Source organism: Pipistrellus kuhlii, unplaced genomic scaffold (assembly GCF_014108245.1).
Source record: "Pipistrellus kuhlii isolate mPipKuh1 unplaced genomic scaffold, mPipKuh1.p scaffold_m20_p_1, whole genome shotgun sequence".
NCBI classification, from domain to species: Eukaryota; Metazoa; Chordata; class Mammalia; order Chiroptera; family Vespertilionidae; genus Pipistrellus; species Pipistrellus kuhlii.
In genome coordinates this window covers 134495805-134514945 of record NW_023425404.1, presented here as the reverse complement: position 1 = coordinate 134514945, position 19141 = coordinate 134495805, and the positions used below count along the sequence as shown (strand labels likewise).

The following is a 19141-nucleotide window of genomic DNA, read 5'->3' as shown; positions in this document are numbered from 1 at the left end:
GGTGTCCATTGACAACCTTCAGAGCCAGGTCTCTGGTAAGACTCTCCTGCCTGTCTCATGGCAGAATCACAAGATGTACTGTGCCTGCTCAAATCTCTCCTTACCTTGATTTCCATTCTCCATCAATCCCAGTCCCTTCTGACAGATCTTTTATACAGCTTTCGTGACTGAAAATTGTGATGAAGTGCACATGAAAATGTATTCTTGGTTAGCAGGAAGAGGGTGCTTCGTGGCTTCACAGTATCCTAAAGATGCGCTGTTCCAACTTCAACAGTACGGACTGTATTATATTTGGTCTGCTACCAAATAGTAGATCCCACACACACAAAACCACCACCATTAGCATTTTTATGTATTTCCATTCTATCATTTGTTCATCACATATTTTTAAAAACAGAGTCTATTTTTTATACTTACTGGCTTGTCCTAAGCATTTTCTATACTGCAATAGAGTCAGATACTCTCACTTTTATTTTTTAATTTTTTTCAAGAAATCTGGTCTGTTATTTTTTGTTTGTTTGTTCGTTTGTTTTAGAATCTGGCTTGTTTTTATTTTTTTAAATTTCTTTATTGATTAAGGTATTACATATGTATCCTTATCCCTCCATTAACCCCCTAACCCCCGCCCCCACTCATGCCCCCCCCCCCCCCCCCCCCCCCGTGTTCATGTCCATTGGTTAGGCTTATAAGCGTGCATACAAGTCCTTTGGTTGATCTCTCCCCCTTACCCCAACCCTCCCTTACCTTTCCTCTGAGGTTTGACAGTCCGATCGATGCTTCTCTGTCTCTGAATCTGTCCTGTTTATCAGTTTATGTTGTTCATTATATTCCACAAACGAGTGACATCATGTGGTATTTATCTTTCTCTGACTGGCTTATTTCACTTAGCATAATGATCTGCAGTTCCATCCATGCTGTTGCAAATAGTAAGAATTCCTTCTTTTTTACCGCAGCAGCATAGTATTCCATTGTGTATATGCACTACAGTTTTTTAATCCACTCATCTGATGCACTCACTTTTAAAATGTGCTTCTTACATAGATCTGCAACTATATGGGACCTGCAAAGGTTATTGTCCAGCTGGTCACAAATGGAAAGAGCATCCACCTGCATGCACACAGCCTGGTGGGGAAGCACTGCGAGGACGGGATCTGCACCGTGACGGCTGGACCCAAGGACATGGTGGTCGGGTAAGTGAGCGGATGCGATGCCGTGGAGAGCAGATAGAATATGGCACCCAAGACTTGGACCGAAAAGGCCCTCTTCATTAGGGGTCTTTCCACGACCCTCAGAAGGCCGGGAATGAAAACATGTGCCCTCTCTTGGATTCTGAGGCATACAGTACCCACATGCCTGGTCTCCCTGAGGCAGCCCAGTTTGCACCTGTGGTCCTGGCCTCATTACTTATAGCACCTCCTTTCCTTGTCAGACATGACTGATAGATTACATGGCCACTTGATCTAGGACACATTTGTGCCATTTTTAGCAAATTTTTTCTTCTGGAAATAAAGATTAGAGCAAGTTAGAAAGACTAATCATACCAGAAATCAACACTTTATGAATGGTTTTATACTCTTGATGATTCCTTTAATGGAGTATTGACTCTGGATTTATAGTGTGAACATTTTGAGCATGAAGTGGATAGATAAATATTGTTTCAGTTCTGTGCTACTTAGGGAGTGTGCCACAGGTAAAGAAGTCAAGGAATGCAAATTTGTTTTGGCATTAATTAGACTTAAAATGTAAACACCAAGTGACTTCTTCATTTTTTAAGGTTGGTCCACCGATCAGACCAACCAGTGAAAGAAGTATTCAAATACATTCAGTCCAAACGCAGTAAGAAATTTCACATTTATTTTATTGAATTTTTAAAAATATTTTTCAGGGTTTCCTAATACTGGTTTAAATAGTTCGTGATATAATCCCAGTTAATCTGGACTGTTCACTCAAAAGAAAGGAGTTGCTTAAGTCGACTGTAATTAAGCTGATGGTGGCATTTCAGGCTTTGAATTCCTATCAAGTTTCAAGTCAGTTGTGATTGGGGAGGCAGAGCTTTCATGTTTCTCGGCATTTCTTTGTTTGACTGTGAAAATATTCAAGTGTGAAAAACCTAGAGAGAGCGCTTTCTTTTAAGTCACTAAAATCTGATGCTTTTGATGTTAGGGGGGAAAAAAGGATTCTAGATTGGAGGAAGAAGCTTAAATTGATTTGAAAAATTCAACTGTGCTTTATATAAACTTGTTTCAACATCCTCCTGAAAGACTGGCCTGTTTCCTGTGGTGTGTCATGGTTGGTTCATGGTCTGGGTTGGAATAGCCTTGCAGTTCCTGACTGACCTGTGAGAGCTTTGAAATGCTGGGTGACTGTCGGAGTTTCAGACGAATTGATCACTTAGTGTTCCTGCAGATTTACTCCAATTGGCTGCTGTCAGTTTGAAATGTTATTCTCGTTGCTCCTGTTTAATCTATGTGATCATCATATCCTTTAGAGGAAATTATGGATGAAGTTCCCTGCTAATAATATTTGTGATTTTAAAATTTGCAATATGTTGTCTGTAATTTGGTGTTTCTGTGGTTTAGTTCAGTAACCTTTCAGGATTCTCGAAGGAACTAATGGCTATTTATTTGGGGACCTACAAGAGAGTCGAAGTAAATTCCGTTTCCAAGGCAAGTGAGGAAATCGTTTACTCTTTTGCAGTGCTGGAGTGTGGGTTCAATAGTTGGGAGAACACATTCATCCACACTGCATTCATTCATTCAAAATTCATTCAACAAATATTTTGACCATCTAAGTTCCTCAATGTGATCATCAAGATGTCTGGTCATAGTGCTGTGGGACTTCCTAACCCTATACAGTTTCCCTGAGAAATTTAATCCAGATATGCCACTTGAGAGTTGCAATAGACTCAATAACCTCTTGTTCAGAGTTCTGCAAAACATTGGTGCTCCCTTTGTAATTTGGTTTTTAACAGAAACTTTTGCTTAAAATAGTTTCCAAAATGCAGTATTTCCTTCATGATTCATTTCCCCCTCTTTCTTTCTCTCTCTCATCCCCCCCCCCCTCTCTCTCTCTCTCTCTCGTTTCCAATGTTAGAACCTGTTGCATTTTACTTGAAAAGATACCATGCTAGTAGTTTGGAAACCAGAATTCTCTTTTCATTTCTGTCATTCTCAACAGTAGGAATGGGGATAATTTTTTAAAATATGTTTTTATTGATTTTATAAAGAGGAGAAGGGAAAGGGAGATAGAAATATCGATGAAAGAGGAACATCTGTTGGCTGCCTCCTGCACGCCCCCTACCAGGTATTGAGCCCACAACTCAATGCGTGTGCCCTGACTGGAATCAAACCGTTACCTCCTGGATCATAGGTCAATGCTCAACCACTGAGCCACCCTGGCTGGATTGGACTGGGTACAATTTGCATAACTTCTTGAGAGCTTGAATTTCTTCCCTTTTATGTGTTGAGCTACAGAATTCTTCTCCAGGCTTTTTACATCTCCATAATTCTAGACTAAACTGACTTTAGCTAATGTTATGGAGTAACATGAGCAGACTTGCCACATATATATTTGCGGTGTGTCATCGATTATTATTTAGTTCTAACATGTAGGTAAGAAGAGCACATAGAGAAATTTAGGAAGATAGCCAGCGTTATTCCTTAGACTTGTCAATACTAGAAATGGAAGACAACCTGTTTTCAATAATATAGCTTAGGCCAAAGATAGAATTACAAGCAGGGCACTGATCCAACACACCAAGAAAGTTATATTAAAAGGGGCACTGAGAAGATAAATAACCTTTAAATTATTAAAACCAAAAGAGCCCTAGCTGGTTTGGCTCAATGGAGAGAGCATTGGCCTGTGAACTGAACAGTCCCACCTGCCTGGGTTGAGGGCTTGGTCCCCAGTGGAAGGAGTGCAGGAGGCAGCCAATCAGTGATTCTCTCTCATCATTGATGTTTCTACCTCTCTCTCCCTCTTCCTTCTTCTCTATAATTAATAAAATATATTTTTTAAAAATAAAATAAAACCAAAAGAATTGCCTTTCTTTGGGGTTCTCAGTAAAACTTAATTTTCAAATATGTTTTATCTATATTAAAATATTCATGATTGTGGGTTTGATTGCTTTAATTTAAGGGATTTGCCCTTTTAAATTTTTTTAGTTAGCTTTAATTTTGCCTTTATATTTCTTATTCATTTAGTGCTGGTCCTCATAAATATAATCTTAGTTTGGTATTATATTTTTGACCCTGGATATCAACAATCTGGTTCAGTAACATTTTGGTTCTCTGAAATTTTTAGGCAATAGAAACTGTTGTTTGACTTTGCCTCAAGCAACCATCCTCACCAATAATCACCACACCCTCCATTTGCTTCCTGACAACCCTAATTTAGAGATGTGGAGTTGTTTTTGTTTTTTGGGTTTTGTTTTTTTGTTTTGTTTTGTTTTTTTAACTAAAATTTATGGCATATAACAACTAGGAAGCACTAGAAGTAGATATATAATTTTTTTAAATGCAAAAGAGGAATGTGGCCTCCCTCAAGGACTTAGGGCAGACCATATTAAATTGTTGCTTTTGAGGGTCCAAAAATAATCAGTTATTGGCAATTTCATCTGGGTCAGCCTTAGTACACACAAAACGAGTGTTTGGAGAAAATAGGCAAAGTATGGACTAAGATTGTAAGTATCCAACTTGAAAATTAGGATATGAGTTGGAGGCTGCTTTTTTCAAATTACTTTACAAACACTGTAGACTTCTTTTATTTATTTATTTTAAATTTATCTTTATTGTTGAAAGTATTACAGATGTCCCCTTTTTTCCCATTAATCCCGCCACCCTGTACCCCTCCCCCAGCCTTCACTACACTATTGTCTGTGTTCATGAGTTATGCATACATGCATGTAAGTTTTTTGGTTAATCTCTCCCCACCACCACCTTACCTCTGAGATTTGACAGTCTGTTTCATGCTTCTATGACTCTAGCTCTATTTTATTCCTCAGCTTGTTTTGTTCATTAGATTTCACATATAAGTGAGATCATGTGACGCTTGTCTTTCTCTGACTTTATTATTAAGTATTATTTTGCTTAGCATAATACTCTCCAGGTTCCTTCATGCTGTCTCAAAGAGTAAGAGCTCCTTCTTTTTTAAAGCAGTGTAGTATTCCATTGTGTATATGTACCACAGTTTTTTTAATCCACTCATTTACTGATGGGCACTTGGGCTGTTTCCAGGTCTTAGCTATTGCAGATTGTGCTGAATGAACATAGGGGTGAATTCTTTCTGATTGGTGTTTTGGGTTTCTTATGATATATTCCTAGAAGTGGGATCACTGCATCAAATGGCAATTCCATTTTTAATTTTTTGAGGAAAACTCCATGCTGTTTTCCATAGTGGCTGCACCAGTCAACATTCCCACCAGCAATGTATTAGGGTTCCCTTTTCTCCACATCCTTGCCAGCACTTGTCATTTGTTGATTTATTAATGATAGCCATTATGACAAATTTGAGGTGATACCTCATTGTTGTTTAAATTTGCATCTTTCTGATGATTAGTGACTTTGAGCATTTTTTCATATGTCTCTTGGCCACCTGTATGTCCACTTTGGTGAAGTGTCTATTTAGGTGTTTTGCCCATTTTTCAATTGGATTGTTTATTATCAATGAAATCCTTATTATAATACCAATGGCATATTTCACAGAGCTAGAACAAATACTCCAAAAATTTACATGTAACCAAAACAGACCCTGAATAGCTACAGCAATCTTGAGGAAGAAGAACAAAGTTGGAGGAATCACAGTTTCAGATATCAAGTTATGCTACAAAGCCACTATAATCAAAACAGCCTGGAACTGGCATAAGAATAGTCATATAGATCAATAAAACAGAACAGAGAATTCAGAAATAGACCCAAGCCATTATGTTCCATTGATATTTGACAAAGAAGGCAAGAGCATGCAATGGACTCAGGACAATTGGATAGATACATGCAAAAAAATGAAACTAGACCACCAACTTACACCATACACAAGAGTAAACTCAAAATGGATAAAAGAATTAAATGTAGCTGAAACCGGTTTGGCTCAATGGTAGAGCGTCGGTCTGTGGACTGAAGGGTCCCAGGTTCGATTCCGGTCAAGGACATGTACATTGGTTGCGGGCACATCCCCGGTAGGGGGTGTGCAGGAGGCAGCTGGTCGATGTTTCTCTCTTGTCAACGTTTCTCCTCTCTGTAAAAAAAATCAATAAAATATATATATATTTTTAAAGAATTAAATGTAAGTCATAAAACCATAAAAATCCTAGAAGAAATCATAGGCAGCAAAATCTCAGACATCTCTGGTAGCAATATATTCACCAATACCTCTAGGGCAAAAGAAACAAAGGAGAAAATAAACAAATGGCACTACATCAAAATAAAAGCACTTCACAGCAAAAGAAACCATCAACAAAATGAAAAGGGAGCCCACTGTTTTGGAGAACATACTTGCCAATGATACATATGCTAAGGGATTAATTTCCAAAATATGTAGACTGCTTTTAAATCTTTTGCAAGTTCTGAAGTCAGTGTTTGAGTCCTGAGAGGAATTATGGGCAGGTAAAGAGACAACTTTTGAATCCCAACCCAATGACACTGGGATTCAAACCTTCCCAGAGGACAGCAGCAGTCCCCAGCTGATGTGGATGCTGGGAACATCTGGACTAGTGCAGAGGATATCAAACCTGGCTGCGAATTAAAGTCACCTTAGGTCACTTTATAAAAATACTGATGCTAGCCTTACTCCCAGAGATGCTGATTTCTTTAGTCTCCATGTGTAGAGCAGCTGTTCTCAACCTTTAGGGTGATTGGGAACCTCCCAGAGGAGTTATTAAAAACAGGTTGCTGAATCCCACCCTCAGAGGTTCTCATTCAGTAGACTTGGGATAGGGCCCCCAAATTTACATTTTAATAAGTTCTGAAGTAATGCTGATACTGCTGGTCTAGAGACCTCTCTTTGAAAACCACTGGTGTGGAAGAACATAGCATTTTGAGTAAGAAACAAGATTGTAGTCTTGGTCTTATTAGTTGTCACAACCTTTCTTTTTTTTTATTTTTGTCAGGTTTTATTGAAGTATAATTTAAAGACTGTAATATGAACAGTTCTATGAATTTTGACAAATATTCATATATGCGCCACCGTCAAGGTATAGAACAGTTCCATCATCCCCGAAAGTATCTGTGTGCCTCTCCTCCCATCCCAGGCCCTGACAACCCCTGATCTGACTTCTAGCCCTGTAGTTTAGTCTTTCCAGAACAACATACAAATGGAATCATACAACATGTAGCATTTTTAAATCTGGCTTTTCACTTTGCATAATGTATTTGAGGTTCCTCCAGGTTGGTGTGTATATCAGTCGTTAATTCCTTCTAGTTTCAAAATAGTTTTGCATTGTATCGGTGTATCACAGTTTATCCATCCATCCACTTGTTGAAAACATTTGGTTTGTTTCTAGTTTTTTTTATGATAAAAACAGTGTTTGTGTGAACATAAGTTTTTGTTTCTCTTGGGTTTGGGTAAATATTTAGTGGTGTTTTAGGGATTCATTTATGTTGATAAGAAACTGCTGCAATGTTTTCCAAAGTGACGGTGCCATTTTGCATCCCATGTATTTAACATTTATGATTCTCAATTTTTTTTAAGGTGCATGTGCTAATAATAGTGTCTGCTATTCATTTTCTATTACATTTTATTATAGAAACTTTCAAGCACATACAAAAGTAGAAATGATATAATTGAGCTATTCTTTGTACCCATCATCCAACTTCAACAATTATTACATAGCCAGTCTTAATTTAAATATACTCCTGTATAATCTTTCAGTTATTGATATCTGATTTAGTTCCATTGTAATAAGAGAATACTTGGTATGATTTGAATCCTTTTCAATTTATTGAGACTTGTTTTATGGATCAGACTATGTTCTGACCTGGTAAATGATTCTGGGTACTTAAAAAAAAAGAATGATTAATCTGGTCAAGTTGAATCAACGTTCCATAAATGTCAATTAAGTCAAGTTGTTTGATAGTGTTGTTCAAGTCTTCCATGTCCTTACTAATTTCCTCCCTATTTATTCTATCAATTATTGAGATAGGGTGTTGAAATGTCTGACTATATTTATAGATATACCTAGTTCTTCTTTCAGTTCTGTAAGATTTTGCGGCTTATATTATGAATCTCTTTTATTAGATACATAAACATTTAGGATTCTTATGTCCTCCTAATGAATCAATCCCTTTTTCATTATGAACTTATCCTTTTTATTCCTGGTAATATTCTTTGCTCTAAATCTACCTAAACTGATATTAATATAGCAGTTTAACTTTTTTTTGATTAATGTTAGTTTGGAACATTTTTTATCATTTTCCATTCATTAGTTTTAACCTATTTGTGTTTTTATCTTCAAAGTAAATATGCACTGTAACAGTATATAGTTGGGTCATATTTTTTTATTCCATTTGACACTGCCTTTTAATTGGGGACTTAAATAATTTGTCTTTAATCCAATTACTGATATAGCTATGTTCAGATTGACCATCTTGCTGTTTGTATTCTCGTTAGTCACATCTGTTTTTTGTTCCTCTTTTTCTGCCTTCTTTTAGGTTATTTGTTATGATTTCATTTAACCCCCATTTTGTTTATAATTTTTTTTGTATTTTTAGCAGTTAGTTTATAGTAAACTTAATATAGTCTAACTTTAAGTACATTACATCTCTTCACATATAGTATATGAGCAGTATACTTTCTTTTTTTCTCAAAATCAATTTCCTTCCTTTTTTGAATTTAATTTTTAGTATTCATTTTGAATAAATGTTTTATTTACAGTTGACATATAATATTATATTAGTTTCAACTAGGTAAACAACATAGTGATTAGACATTTATATATATTATGAAGTGATCACCCTAATAAGTTTAGCACCTAGCTGACACCATACATAGTTATCAATATTACAATATTATTGACTATATTCCCTGTACTGTACTTTTGGAGAGTAAACTTTCATTTCTTTTGGCTTTTATGTGGTTGTGTCATATAATATATATATTACTAGAGGCTCTGTGCACAAAATTCATGCGGGGGAGGAGGGGGCGTCCTTCAGCCCAACCTGAAACCTCTCTAATCTGGGATACCTCGCACAATCCGGAACTGCTGGCTCCTAACCTGCCTGCCTGCCTGATTGCCCCTAACCATTTCTGCCTGCCAGCCTGATCACCCCATAACTGCTCCCCTGCCGGCCTGATTAACACCTAACTGTTTCCCTGCCAGCCTGATCACCCCAAACTGCCCTCCCCTGCTGGCCTGGTCACCTCCAACTGCCCTCCCCTGCCGGCCTGATCTCACCTCCAACTGCCCTCCCCTGCCGGCCTGATCTCACCACCAATTGCCCTCCCCTGCCGGCCTGATCTCACCCCCAATTGCCCTCCCCTGCCGGCCTGATCTCACCCCCAATTGCCCTCCCCTGTCAGCCTGATCTCACCCCCCAATTGCCCTCCTTGCCAGCCAATTTGGTTCTAATTTGTCAATTTCTATGCCAGTCAGCATCAAAAGCTCCTAGGCAGCCATTGGCTTCTCACACCTTACCCAGATTTGGTTTTGATTGGTCAGTTTCTATGCCAGTCAGTGTCTCTGGGGCTGTCAACTGGGCCTAATCAGAAAGGTGGGGCTGATCAGCAATGCCAGTGGAGGCCTGGAGGAAAATGGAGGCACAGCTGCTGGCCAGGCCCGGAGAGAAAGAGAGAGGCAAATGCTGATTAACAGCTGTCATAGGGGATACAGATCAGACCCTGCTTCTCTCTTTAAGCCTCTCTCACCACAGCAACCCAGCGCTGACTGCAGGACTGACGTCTGGTTGGTCAAGCCTCCAGTCATTGTGGATGTGAGGGAACGAGGGTTTTAATATATTAGGATAGCACATGTTGGTCTAAAACATACAATGCAATATGTTGTTTTTGAAGATATTTTTGAAGAGTATAGAATTCTATATTGGCAATGTTTTTCTTACATGTCCTTTATATATACTGTTCTAAGGTATTCTGGCTGACCTTAGTTTCCAACAAGAAATCTCACCTCATTCTTATTTTTTCCCCTATTCACACAGTGTATCTTTTTTTCTCTATTAGCCTTTCAGATATTTTCTGCATTATTAGTTTTAAGCAGTTTTATAATGGCCTTTAGTGTAGTTTCCTTTATGTATCTTGTGCCTTATGGTTGATTAAAATTCTTAGATCCCTGATCAAAACTTTTCAGCCATTATTTTTTTAAATATTTTTTCAATTCTTTTTCCTCTTCTCTGGAACACCAATCACATGTATATTTGGCTGTTTCAAATTGTGTCACAGCTCATTATCAATTCTTTTAAAAATATTTTTTAAATTTTTTTCCTGTTTAATTTCAGATAGTTCTATTACTGCGTCCTCCAATTCACTAATCTTTTTATCTGTCATGTCTAATATGTTCTTAACCTTATCTAGTGTATTTTTCTTCTCTGACATTGTAGTTTTCATCTCTACAGGTTTGTTTGGGTTCTCTTTTCTATCTTCCATAATGCTTTCTGTTTTCTTGACCATTGAGTGTATGGACCATATCTATAATAGCTATTTCAGTGTATTTGCCTACAAATTCTGTGTGCTCTCTCATTTCTATATGTGTTTCTATTAATTGATTTTTTATTCTGTTTGAGTTATGTTTTCCTACTTCTTTGCATGCTTAGTAGCTTTTTTATTGGATAGCAGATGTTTTGAATTTTGGGTATTGCATGCTTGATTTTTGTGTGTGTGTTTTTAAATATTTTTGAGTATTGGGATAAAGATAAATTTGAGAACAGTTTGATTCTTTCTAGACTTACTTTTATGCTTTGTTAGGGAAATCAAAGCAGCCTTTACTCTAAGATTAATTCGATACCATTAGTAATGTATTTCTGATTATTCATCCTGATGATTTATGTAGTTCAAAATTTCTTGAATTGTTCCAGCCCTGTGTGTCCTCCAAGAATTGTCTGCCTATTCCTCTCTGGTGGTTCTTTTCCCAGCTCATTTCCTCACATACATTCTCAAAAGTACTCAGCAGAGCACTCAAGGTGAAGCCCTGTGTACCTCTGAGTGTCTCTCTGTATGTAATTCTTTTCTCTCTGGGGCTCTGCCTGTGAATTCAGCCTCCTTGGCCTCCTCAAATTTTTAACTCTGTCTCCTCACCTCTGGGAGATCACCAGGTCTTGTTTGGGGCCCCCCTTCCTGTGTTGCAGCCTAGAAACTCAAAGCTTAATTATAACTCTGGCATAATTATAGGAGTCATTGTATTTGTTTCCCTTTTCTTAAGAATCACTGTCCTGTGCTGCCTATTGTCCAGTGTATGAAAACTTTTAGTGTGTTTTTTGTTGTTGCTTAACGTAAAAGGTTCAATCTGGTCTCTGATACTCCAACATCACTTGATGCAGAATACTGACTTCTATATTGTTTCATTTATTACCAGAGTAAATTCAGTATTCACATAATGAATCACGAGGATGTTGCCTTTTCTACAGGGATTAGATAGAATAATATACCTGAAAAGTACCCTATAGATGATAAAGTGTAAAGTGCTACAAAGATATTTGCCATTGCCATTACCTTGGAGAGTACCTGGTTTTCCCATAGTTTTGAATGTTCTTTATAGGAATAAGGCCTAATGGACCAAAATGATGGAGATTTGGTTTTTGAGAAATTTCCTATGCCTCCATGCATATTAGTATGCCATGTTGTAGTATATTTTTCTGTGCTGTATTAATTCATGCATTCATTGATTCAATAGATATTTATTAGACATCCATTGTTCTAGATACTGGATATCTCTGCCCTCAAGGAGTTTAAATTCTCTCTTAGCATATTTTCTTCTGTTTATGTCTCAGCTACCCCATTTTTTTCCTATCACTGACTGGACATGTGTCTCATTCTATCTGTGGGCCTCTGTCTGAAGGCTCATCTCATTCTTCCTTTACTCATATTTCCTTACCATAGTTTATCTGGTCTTTCCACATTGTCATATTATTTGCTTCATTCAATCCAGTTGTCATATATTTCTATCTTCTTTGTTCTTACCTTTTTTCCTTCTTTTTGGGTGAATGTCAGAGTAAAACAAGACCTTCCAAACACTTACCAGGCTTTAAAAGATCTGTGCCACCACTTCCTTTTTTGAACCCTTGACCTCTTCTTCATTTTCCTCTGTCCCAGTGGTCGGCAAACTCATTAGTCAACAGAGCCAAATACCAACAGTACAACAATTGAAATTTCTTTTGAGAGCTGAAAACCGACTTCTGCACTTGGGCCATGAAGTTTCAATCACACTGTACGTGTGTGCCCACACATGGTATTCTGTGGAAGAACCACGCTCAAGGGACCAAAGAGCCTTATGTGGCTCCCAAGCTGCAGTTTGCCAACCACTGCTCTATTCACCTTGGCCTCCTTGCCATTCTTGTTTTTAGAAAACACCAGGCATGACCCTATTTCAGGGTGCTTGCACTTGCTATTCTTCCACATATCTATGTCTTCCCCCTCGCTTCCTTCAAGTCTTTGCTCAGTTGTCGTCTTTTCAATGAGCCCTTTCTGGCCTCTCCCTATTTTAAAGTACTATGCCTTCTACTACTTCTTCTGTTCCCTACCTTATTTTTCTTCGTAACACTTATCATATAAATTGCACTATAAAATTTGCTTCACTTCTTATCTGTTGTTGCACTAGCATATAAATTCTATGAAACTCGGGATTTCTTTATTGCTGACAGGAGCAATAGGACACTGCCTGACAGTAATAAAGAGTTGAGTCAATATTTGTTGAATGAATGAGTCTCCTTAGTAAAGTGCTTTTTCGTTTATTGTATTACATTCATTAAATATACTTCTTTCATATACTTTATTTAAAAAACAAATGGTGGGAGCATTTTATATATTTTCTTTAGAATCCGTTAAATTGCTTTATTTAGTTTATTAACATATTTTGTCCTGTAGGTATGTAACCTTCACGATAAAAGGTTCTCCATCCCTGATTACAGATATACCTTCAGCCATGAGCCCATGTAGAATTAGAAAACATTTTAGTAATAATGAATAATTTCAGTCTTATAGATAACCTAGGAGAAGGTGGAATTCCTGGAAGGGGACCCCAAATAGGACTTAGACTTTAAATCCCATTCAGAAACCCAAGGATAATCCAAAAACAATAAACAAAAAAAAATTCTTTGAAATATAATATTACTCTTATTCTGAGAAAAAGTTAGAAAAGTTAGTACTATATTTGAATTAACATATTTTATACAGCTCTCCCAAAAAATACTTCAAAATGCGTCCATGTAAAATTTTTTATTAGGTTATATATACCTGTCTACCCCACTCCCTGAATCATAATTTGAAAGTCTAATATACTCTAAAAGCCAAAAGGTTTTGCTTAATTTACCACAGACTTCTTTAGTGGAAAAACCCAACCTGTTCTGAAGGTACAGCTGGTTATAATCTTTATTTTCCCACTCAGTGAATCTGCTTTATATATTTCTGGAGAAATACTAATGTGTTTGGTTATGGTGTGGGCCCCAGTGATTGAGGACCTGTGTATGTTTTTTTAAAATTCTCTATGCTCAAGTGAAACCATATATTCTAGTCCTTGACTGCCTAACCTTGGGTTGTTGTTGTTATTGTTGTTTTCTCCAGCTTTGCAAACCTAGGCATACTTCATGTGACAAAGAAAAAAGTATATGAAACACTGGAAGCACGGATGACAGATGCGTGCATTAGGGGCTACAATCCCGGACTTTTGGTGCATCCGGATCTTGCCTATTTGCAAGCAGAAGGTGGAGGAGAGCGGCAGCTCACAGGTGAGTGTCACTCTCCCATCCCTGCTTTTTGAGAGCTCGGGCTCTTATTTCTTGTGTGTAGATATGTCCTCATCTGTATGCCTCAAGTTTCTCTTTCTCTCAATCTGTACCCCAAGCTGCTCCCACTCTTTTCCTGCTCAGAAACCTTTGATGACGTCCCCCTGCCTCTAGAATAAAATCTGTCCCTCCTTAGCCTGGCACACAAAGCCCTCCCAGTCTGGCCCCACCCACCTGGGTAGCCTCATCTTCAGTCCCACCTGCCCCCGCCGTTGCCCACCTCTGCCCCGTGAACATTCATGCATCTCCATTCCTTGGTATGTGTATTTCTCTCCTTAAACCCACCTTTCCCTTTTTCAACCTGTCAAAATAATTCATAATTCAAGACTTCGTTTAAAAATAACTCCTCTCTTTTATCTCCCCCAGCTCACCCACTTATAAGGAATCTTTCTTTCTTTGGATACTTCAGGCACATTTTAAACTATTGTCTTTGTCATTAAAATGCTATGACTTTATGTTTTCCTGCCTTCACTCCTATTTTTTTTTTTTTCTTTCAACCCCAAACCTTGTCCCATCACCTTCTCCATTTCTGCTTTTATATATTCTCCTTCAGTCTGGCCAGAGGAGCTCACATTCAGATGATCCAATCATCATTTTCCACTAACTGTGTTCCAGCTTCTGATACCCAGACTCTAAACCTTCTCACCGTCTTTGACTCCTCCATGTCCAGCTAGAGGTCCAGCTGTGCTGTGCTGTCTCTCGTGCTCCACTCCTCACTCCGCTTTTGCTGCGCTGTCTTTGTCTCTCCTCACTTCTGATTCAGTTTACACCCTACGGTCAGATGATCTCACCACTACTTAGTGCCTCCCAAGAGCTGGTGCCTGTCTACATTCCCAACTCTATTCCCCACCATGTCCCTTCATGTCAAACTGAACTTCTCCACAAGGCGCCATGGTTTCTCACTTCCTCGCCTTGCCACATTCTTCCTAGACTTGAATCTCCCCGCTTTCTGGAATGCCCTTATTCACCCTCTTCATAAGTGCAAGTTCTACCATCCCTTCAAACGTCTCTTCTCCAAAGCCTCTGGGTTCTCCCCTCCTTTGGAATTCCATATCATTTCATCGGTAGCTCTTGGAGCGTCCTTATCACCTGAATTATCACCTTTTATGATATGAGATAATTATGATTATATCCATCAGCATCAAAGTTCCATCACGGGGGGGTGGGGGGGAGCCAAATGCAGTTGGGTCGTTCAGTTCCTTCAAAAGTACTTTCTGAGTACCTACTATGTGCAAAGGAGGGTGCTAGGCACTGTGGAATGAGCACAGTCTCTGTGCTCAAAGAGTTTGGGGATACTAAATTTTCACATTTCACAAAACCACCGATGCAGAGTTGGCTTATTACGTTCTAGTCCATCATATTGTTTGTATCCTCAACTCCTACTGTAGAGTGAAAAGGGGGAGTTCGTGGAGAGATAGGAAAGGAGAGGCACTTTGCTACATGGAGGACAGATTTTACTGTAATCCACAGGAAATGCAGGTCTTGTTTTAATGGTTTTAATTTTGGATGACATATATGGGATAAATTTTTAAACGTTATTAACAACATGAAGAATTTTTTTAAAGCAACACAGTTTTCATTTCAAGCTTATATTATGGGGGCTTGATAAAAGCACCATGTCTAAAATGCTCTCGCTTCACCCTTGCCCTGTGCTGTGTGGTCCTAGATCGGGAAAAGGAGATCATCCGCCAGGCAGCTCTTCAGCAGACAAAGGAGATGGACCTCAGCGTGGTGCGGCTCATGTTTACAGCTTTCCTCCCCGACAGCACCGGTAGCTTCACCAGGCCCCTGGAGCCCGTGGTATCAGACGCCATCTATGACAGCAGTGAGTGCCTGACTTCTCATGGGAGGCAGCTCCGTATAATATCAAGAACAGACTTGCAGCCTGCCCGGGCAGTTGCTTACTAGCTCTGAGTCCCCGGGCAAGTAATTAATTACTTGGAGCCTCATGTTTACCATCTACAGAATGGGAATACTAAAATCTAATATAAAAAGTTGATGTCGGGATGGAGGAGGTGAAGGAGGAAGAAAGGAGACATCTGTAATACTTTCAGCAAAAATGATAAATTAGGAAAAAAGTTGAAATGTTAAAAGGGGCTCAGTAAATCTAGTTCTCTTCTCTCAGATGCATTCTAGTCTTTTACATGTAATGTCAAATCTCATTCCTTACCAAGGCCTTGCTTTGAGGGTATAGTGTTTGTGCTCTCAGATGAAAAAAGTACCTTAATTTTTTCCACTGGGAGTCTGATCAAAAGTTAACAAAAGACAACTATTTTTCTTACCTAATTCTCACATTCTTAATAGCTTTATCAAGATAGAAACTTCAGCCCTGGCTGGTTTGGCTCAGTGGATAGGGCGTCGACTTGCGGACTCAAGGGTCCTGGGTTCAATTCCAGTCAAGGGCACGTGCCCAAGTTGTGGGCTCGATCCCCAGTGGGGAGCGTACAGGAGGCAGCCAACCAGTGATTCTCTTTCATCATTGATGTTTCTATCTCTCTCTCCCTCTCCCTTCCTCTCTGAAATCAATAAAAATATATTTTGAAAGAAAGCCTGCAAGTGCACTACATAGGCTCATTGACAGTTTCTAGGGTTTGGTCTAAGTAGGAAACTCCAGGCTCCAAGGACAACTAACTGATTTTTTCTAATTTAAACAAGTTTGAAAGGAAGTGAAAGAGGTATAAAATGATGTAGACTCATGTATTGAAGATCATCTTAAAATGCAGGTGTTGGGGGAACAAGAAAAAAGGAAGCTTTATACCATTACCACACAAAACTTTTGCCCCTAACCACACAGAATTCTAATTTAGTTTGGGGAAAAGAAATATAACATCTCCATTTTTCTTTTCTGTGGAATAAAAATTAAATAGATAGGCTAAGAAAACTGTGTTTCTCCTAAATTTATCGGGCTCTTGTAAATGGTATATCAGTGTCATGGAAATAAGCGTGGGCCAAGTCTTGTCTTAATTGAAGTTCCACCAACCCATGGCTTCGTTCCTCCCAGTGCGTGAGAAGAGCTCTCTCTTTCTGTCTCGGTCTCTCTGACTGTGTTAGTGGGAGAAACCGAGACTGCTCCTCTCGGCCTCCTCTATTTGGGTGGTAATGATTTAAAAATATATATATATATATTTCATTGATTTTCCACAGAAAGAAAGGGAGAAGGATAGAGAGCTAGAAACGTCGATGAGAGAGAAACATCGACCAGCTGCCTCCTGCACACCCACCTCCGGGGATGTGCCCGCAACCAATGTGCCCTTGACTGGAATCGAAACTGGGACCCTTCAGTCCGCAGACTGACGCTCTCTCCACTGAGCCAAACCTGTTTTGGCGAGGGTGGTAATGATTGATCCATACCCAAGAGTCCTCTGTGGATTTCAGAAGGCATTTTTGTTTTATTTGTATCCTTGTTAAAACAACATGAGTGGAAGCATCTATTTCAACTTTCATTTGATTAAGCTGTGCTAAGGGTAGGGTCCCTCATAAGAGATTGGCTTATGGGGATACTGTAAACGGGGTTGTTTGTGGATCTGAGGCTAAGCCAGGATGATTTTTGTTTTTCTCCTGTGGACAGAAGCCCCCAATGCGTCCAATTTGAAAATCGTACGGATGGACAGGACAGCGGGATGCGTAACTGGAGGGGAAGAGATTTATCTTCTCTGTGACAAGGTTCAAAAAGGTAAATATATGATGTGAAATATTTTGAGTGTCTGTGAGTCACTTTTTGACAGAGGATATCCCTTTAAAATTTACACATTTCACCTCTGCCAACTGTATCGGTATTTTTTAAAACCCAACCAATTCATTTAAAAATTTTCAACAGAAGTAAAGAGAAATTCTAAAATGGTGGTAATCAGTGACATGTCAATGTTTTTATGCTTCAAAATTTAGTATCTGAACTTAGTGACTAACAGAAATGTGAAATAGTCCATGCTTCAAACACACACACACACACACACACACACACACACACACACACACACTAATGTTTGTATCTATTACATGCTGTGCCATTGAGTCAGCTCTGACTCCCAGCTATCCTATGAATGAGTGATGTCCACAATGTCCTGTCCTCAACTGCCCTGTGTGGCTCCTGGAGATTCATGCTTGTGTCTTCTTTTATGGAGTCAATCCATCTCATGTTTGTTCTTCCTCTTTTCCGGCTGCCATCTGGCTTTCCAGCATTATTGTCTTTTTCAAAGAATCTGCCTTGTCATGATGTTCCCAGTTGTGTTGTCATTTCTACCTCCAGTGATATTTTAGCCTTAATTTGCCGAAAGACCCACTAGTCTCCCTAAAGTTTTGCATAGCATGAAGTTGTTTCTTTTGTTTACCTTACGGTGCTTTGTTACAACATTGAGAGAGCTTTTCCAGCTGCTCTCACATGACACTGTGATGTGGGCTAAAGAGAAGAAAGAATAGGGATGATAGGGAAATTCTCAGAGCAAATGTTCTTCATAATTTTGAGTTTCAGAAAAGGTTCTTGACATTAATCGTGTGAAATATAGTACAAGATTAATAAATTAGCAAAAGCTTGCGAACAATTTATTTTCTCAAACTTCACTCATTTTTAAAATAAAATGATTGAAGATATAGTATAATAAAGATCTGCTCCCTACAAAGTGAGGAGCATTTTTTAAATAAGCAGATACACAACTGGAAATAGAGCCCCTAAATAAATGAATCATGGCTTTAAAAAGAAGAAAATTCTCATTTGAGGCTAAATGCTCTGAGGTAAAAAGTCTGAAAAAATAAATCAGATTTTAAGGTAAATGTATATGTGTTTATCAAAAAAAATTTTTTTACACTTTCTCTGCTTATCCTGGTGGTCAACCTTTTTTAACCCATTCTAGTCAAACAATACACATTTCCAGATTCCTGGGCAAGCCACGGAGATGCCTGCCTGAGTGACACTATCTTGTTTCTGCAAAAGTAAAATCCATGACTGAAGTGTGAAATGTAGGCATTCTAAATTTAATCTGAAGGACTTGACAAACTTAATATTTTTAACACTTTTCCAGTAAGGATTACTAAAGTATTATAGTGAGGCAGTATAGGAGAATGTTTAATAATAGAATATTTAAGTCAGAAACTATACTGTATGTGTTCAAATCTTGGTTTCTCCATTAACTGCTACTCAACCTTGGATAAATTACTTAACCTCTCTGGACCCTAGTTTTCTTCTGCAAAATAAAGATATTAATAGCACA

The 19141-nt window shown here is 38.5% G+C and overlaps 1 protein-coding gene across 12 annotated transcripts in view; it reads left to right on the top strand.

Moving 5' to 3' along the window:
• NFKB1 (nuclear factor kappa B subunit 1) overlaps positions 1-19141 on the top strand; it is a 136530-nt gene that overhangs the window by 78207 nt on the left and 39182 nt on the right. For 9 of the 12 annotated variants that reach the window (XR_004983020.2, XM_045570387.1, XM_036410292.2 and 6 more), the window contains exons 6-9: positions 1042-1190; positions 13717-13880; positions 15604-15762; positions 17506-17610. Coding sequence is in view for 11 of the 12 variants with exons in the window: in XM_045570387.1 (XP_045426343.1) it covers positions 1042-1190; positions 13717-13880; positions 15604-15762; positions 17506-17610 (577 nt within the window). In the remaining variant the exon portion in view is untranslated. The remainder of the gene's footprint in view (positions 1-1041; positions 1191-13716; positions 13881-15603; positions 15763-17505; positions 17611-19141) is intronic. The other 3 variants (XM_036410324.2, XM_036410316.2, XM_036410308.2) reach the window with 1 other exon arrangement.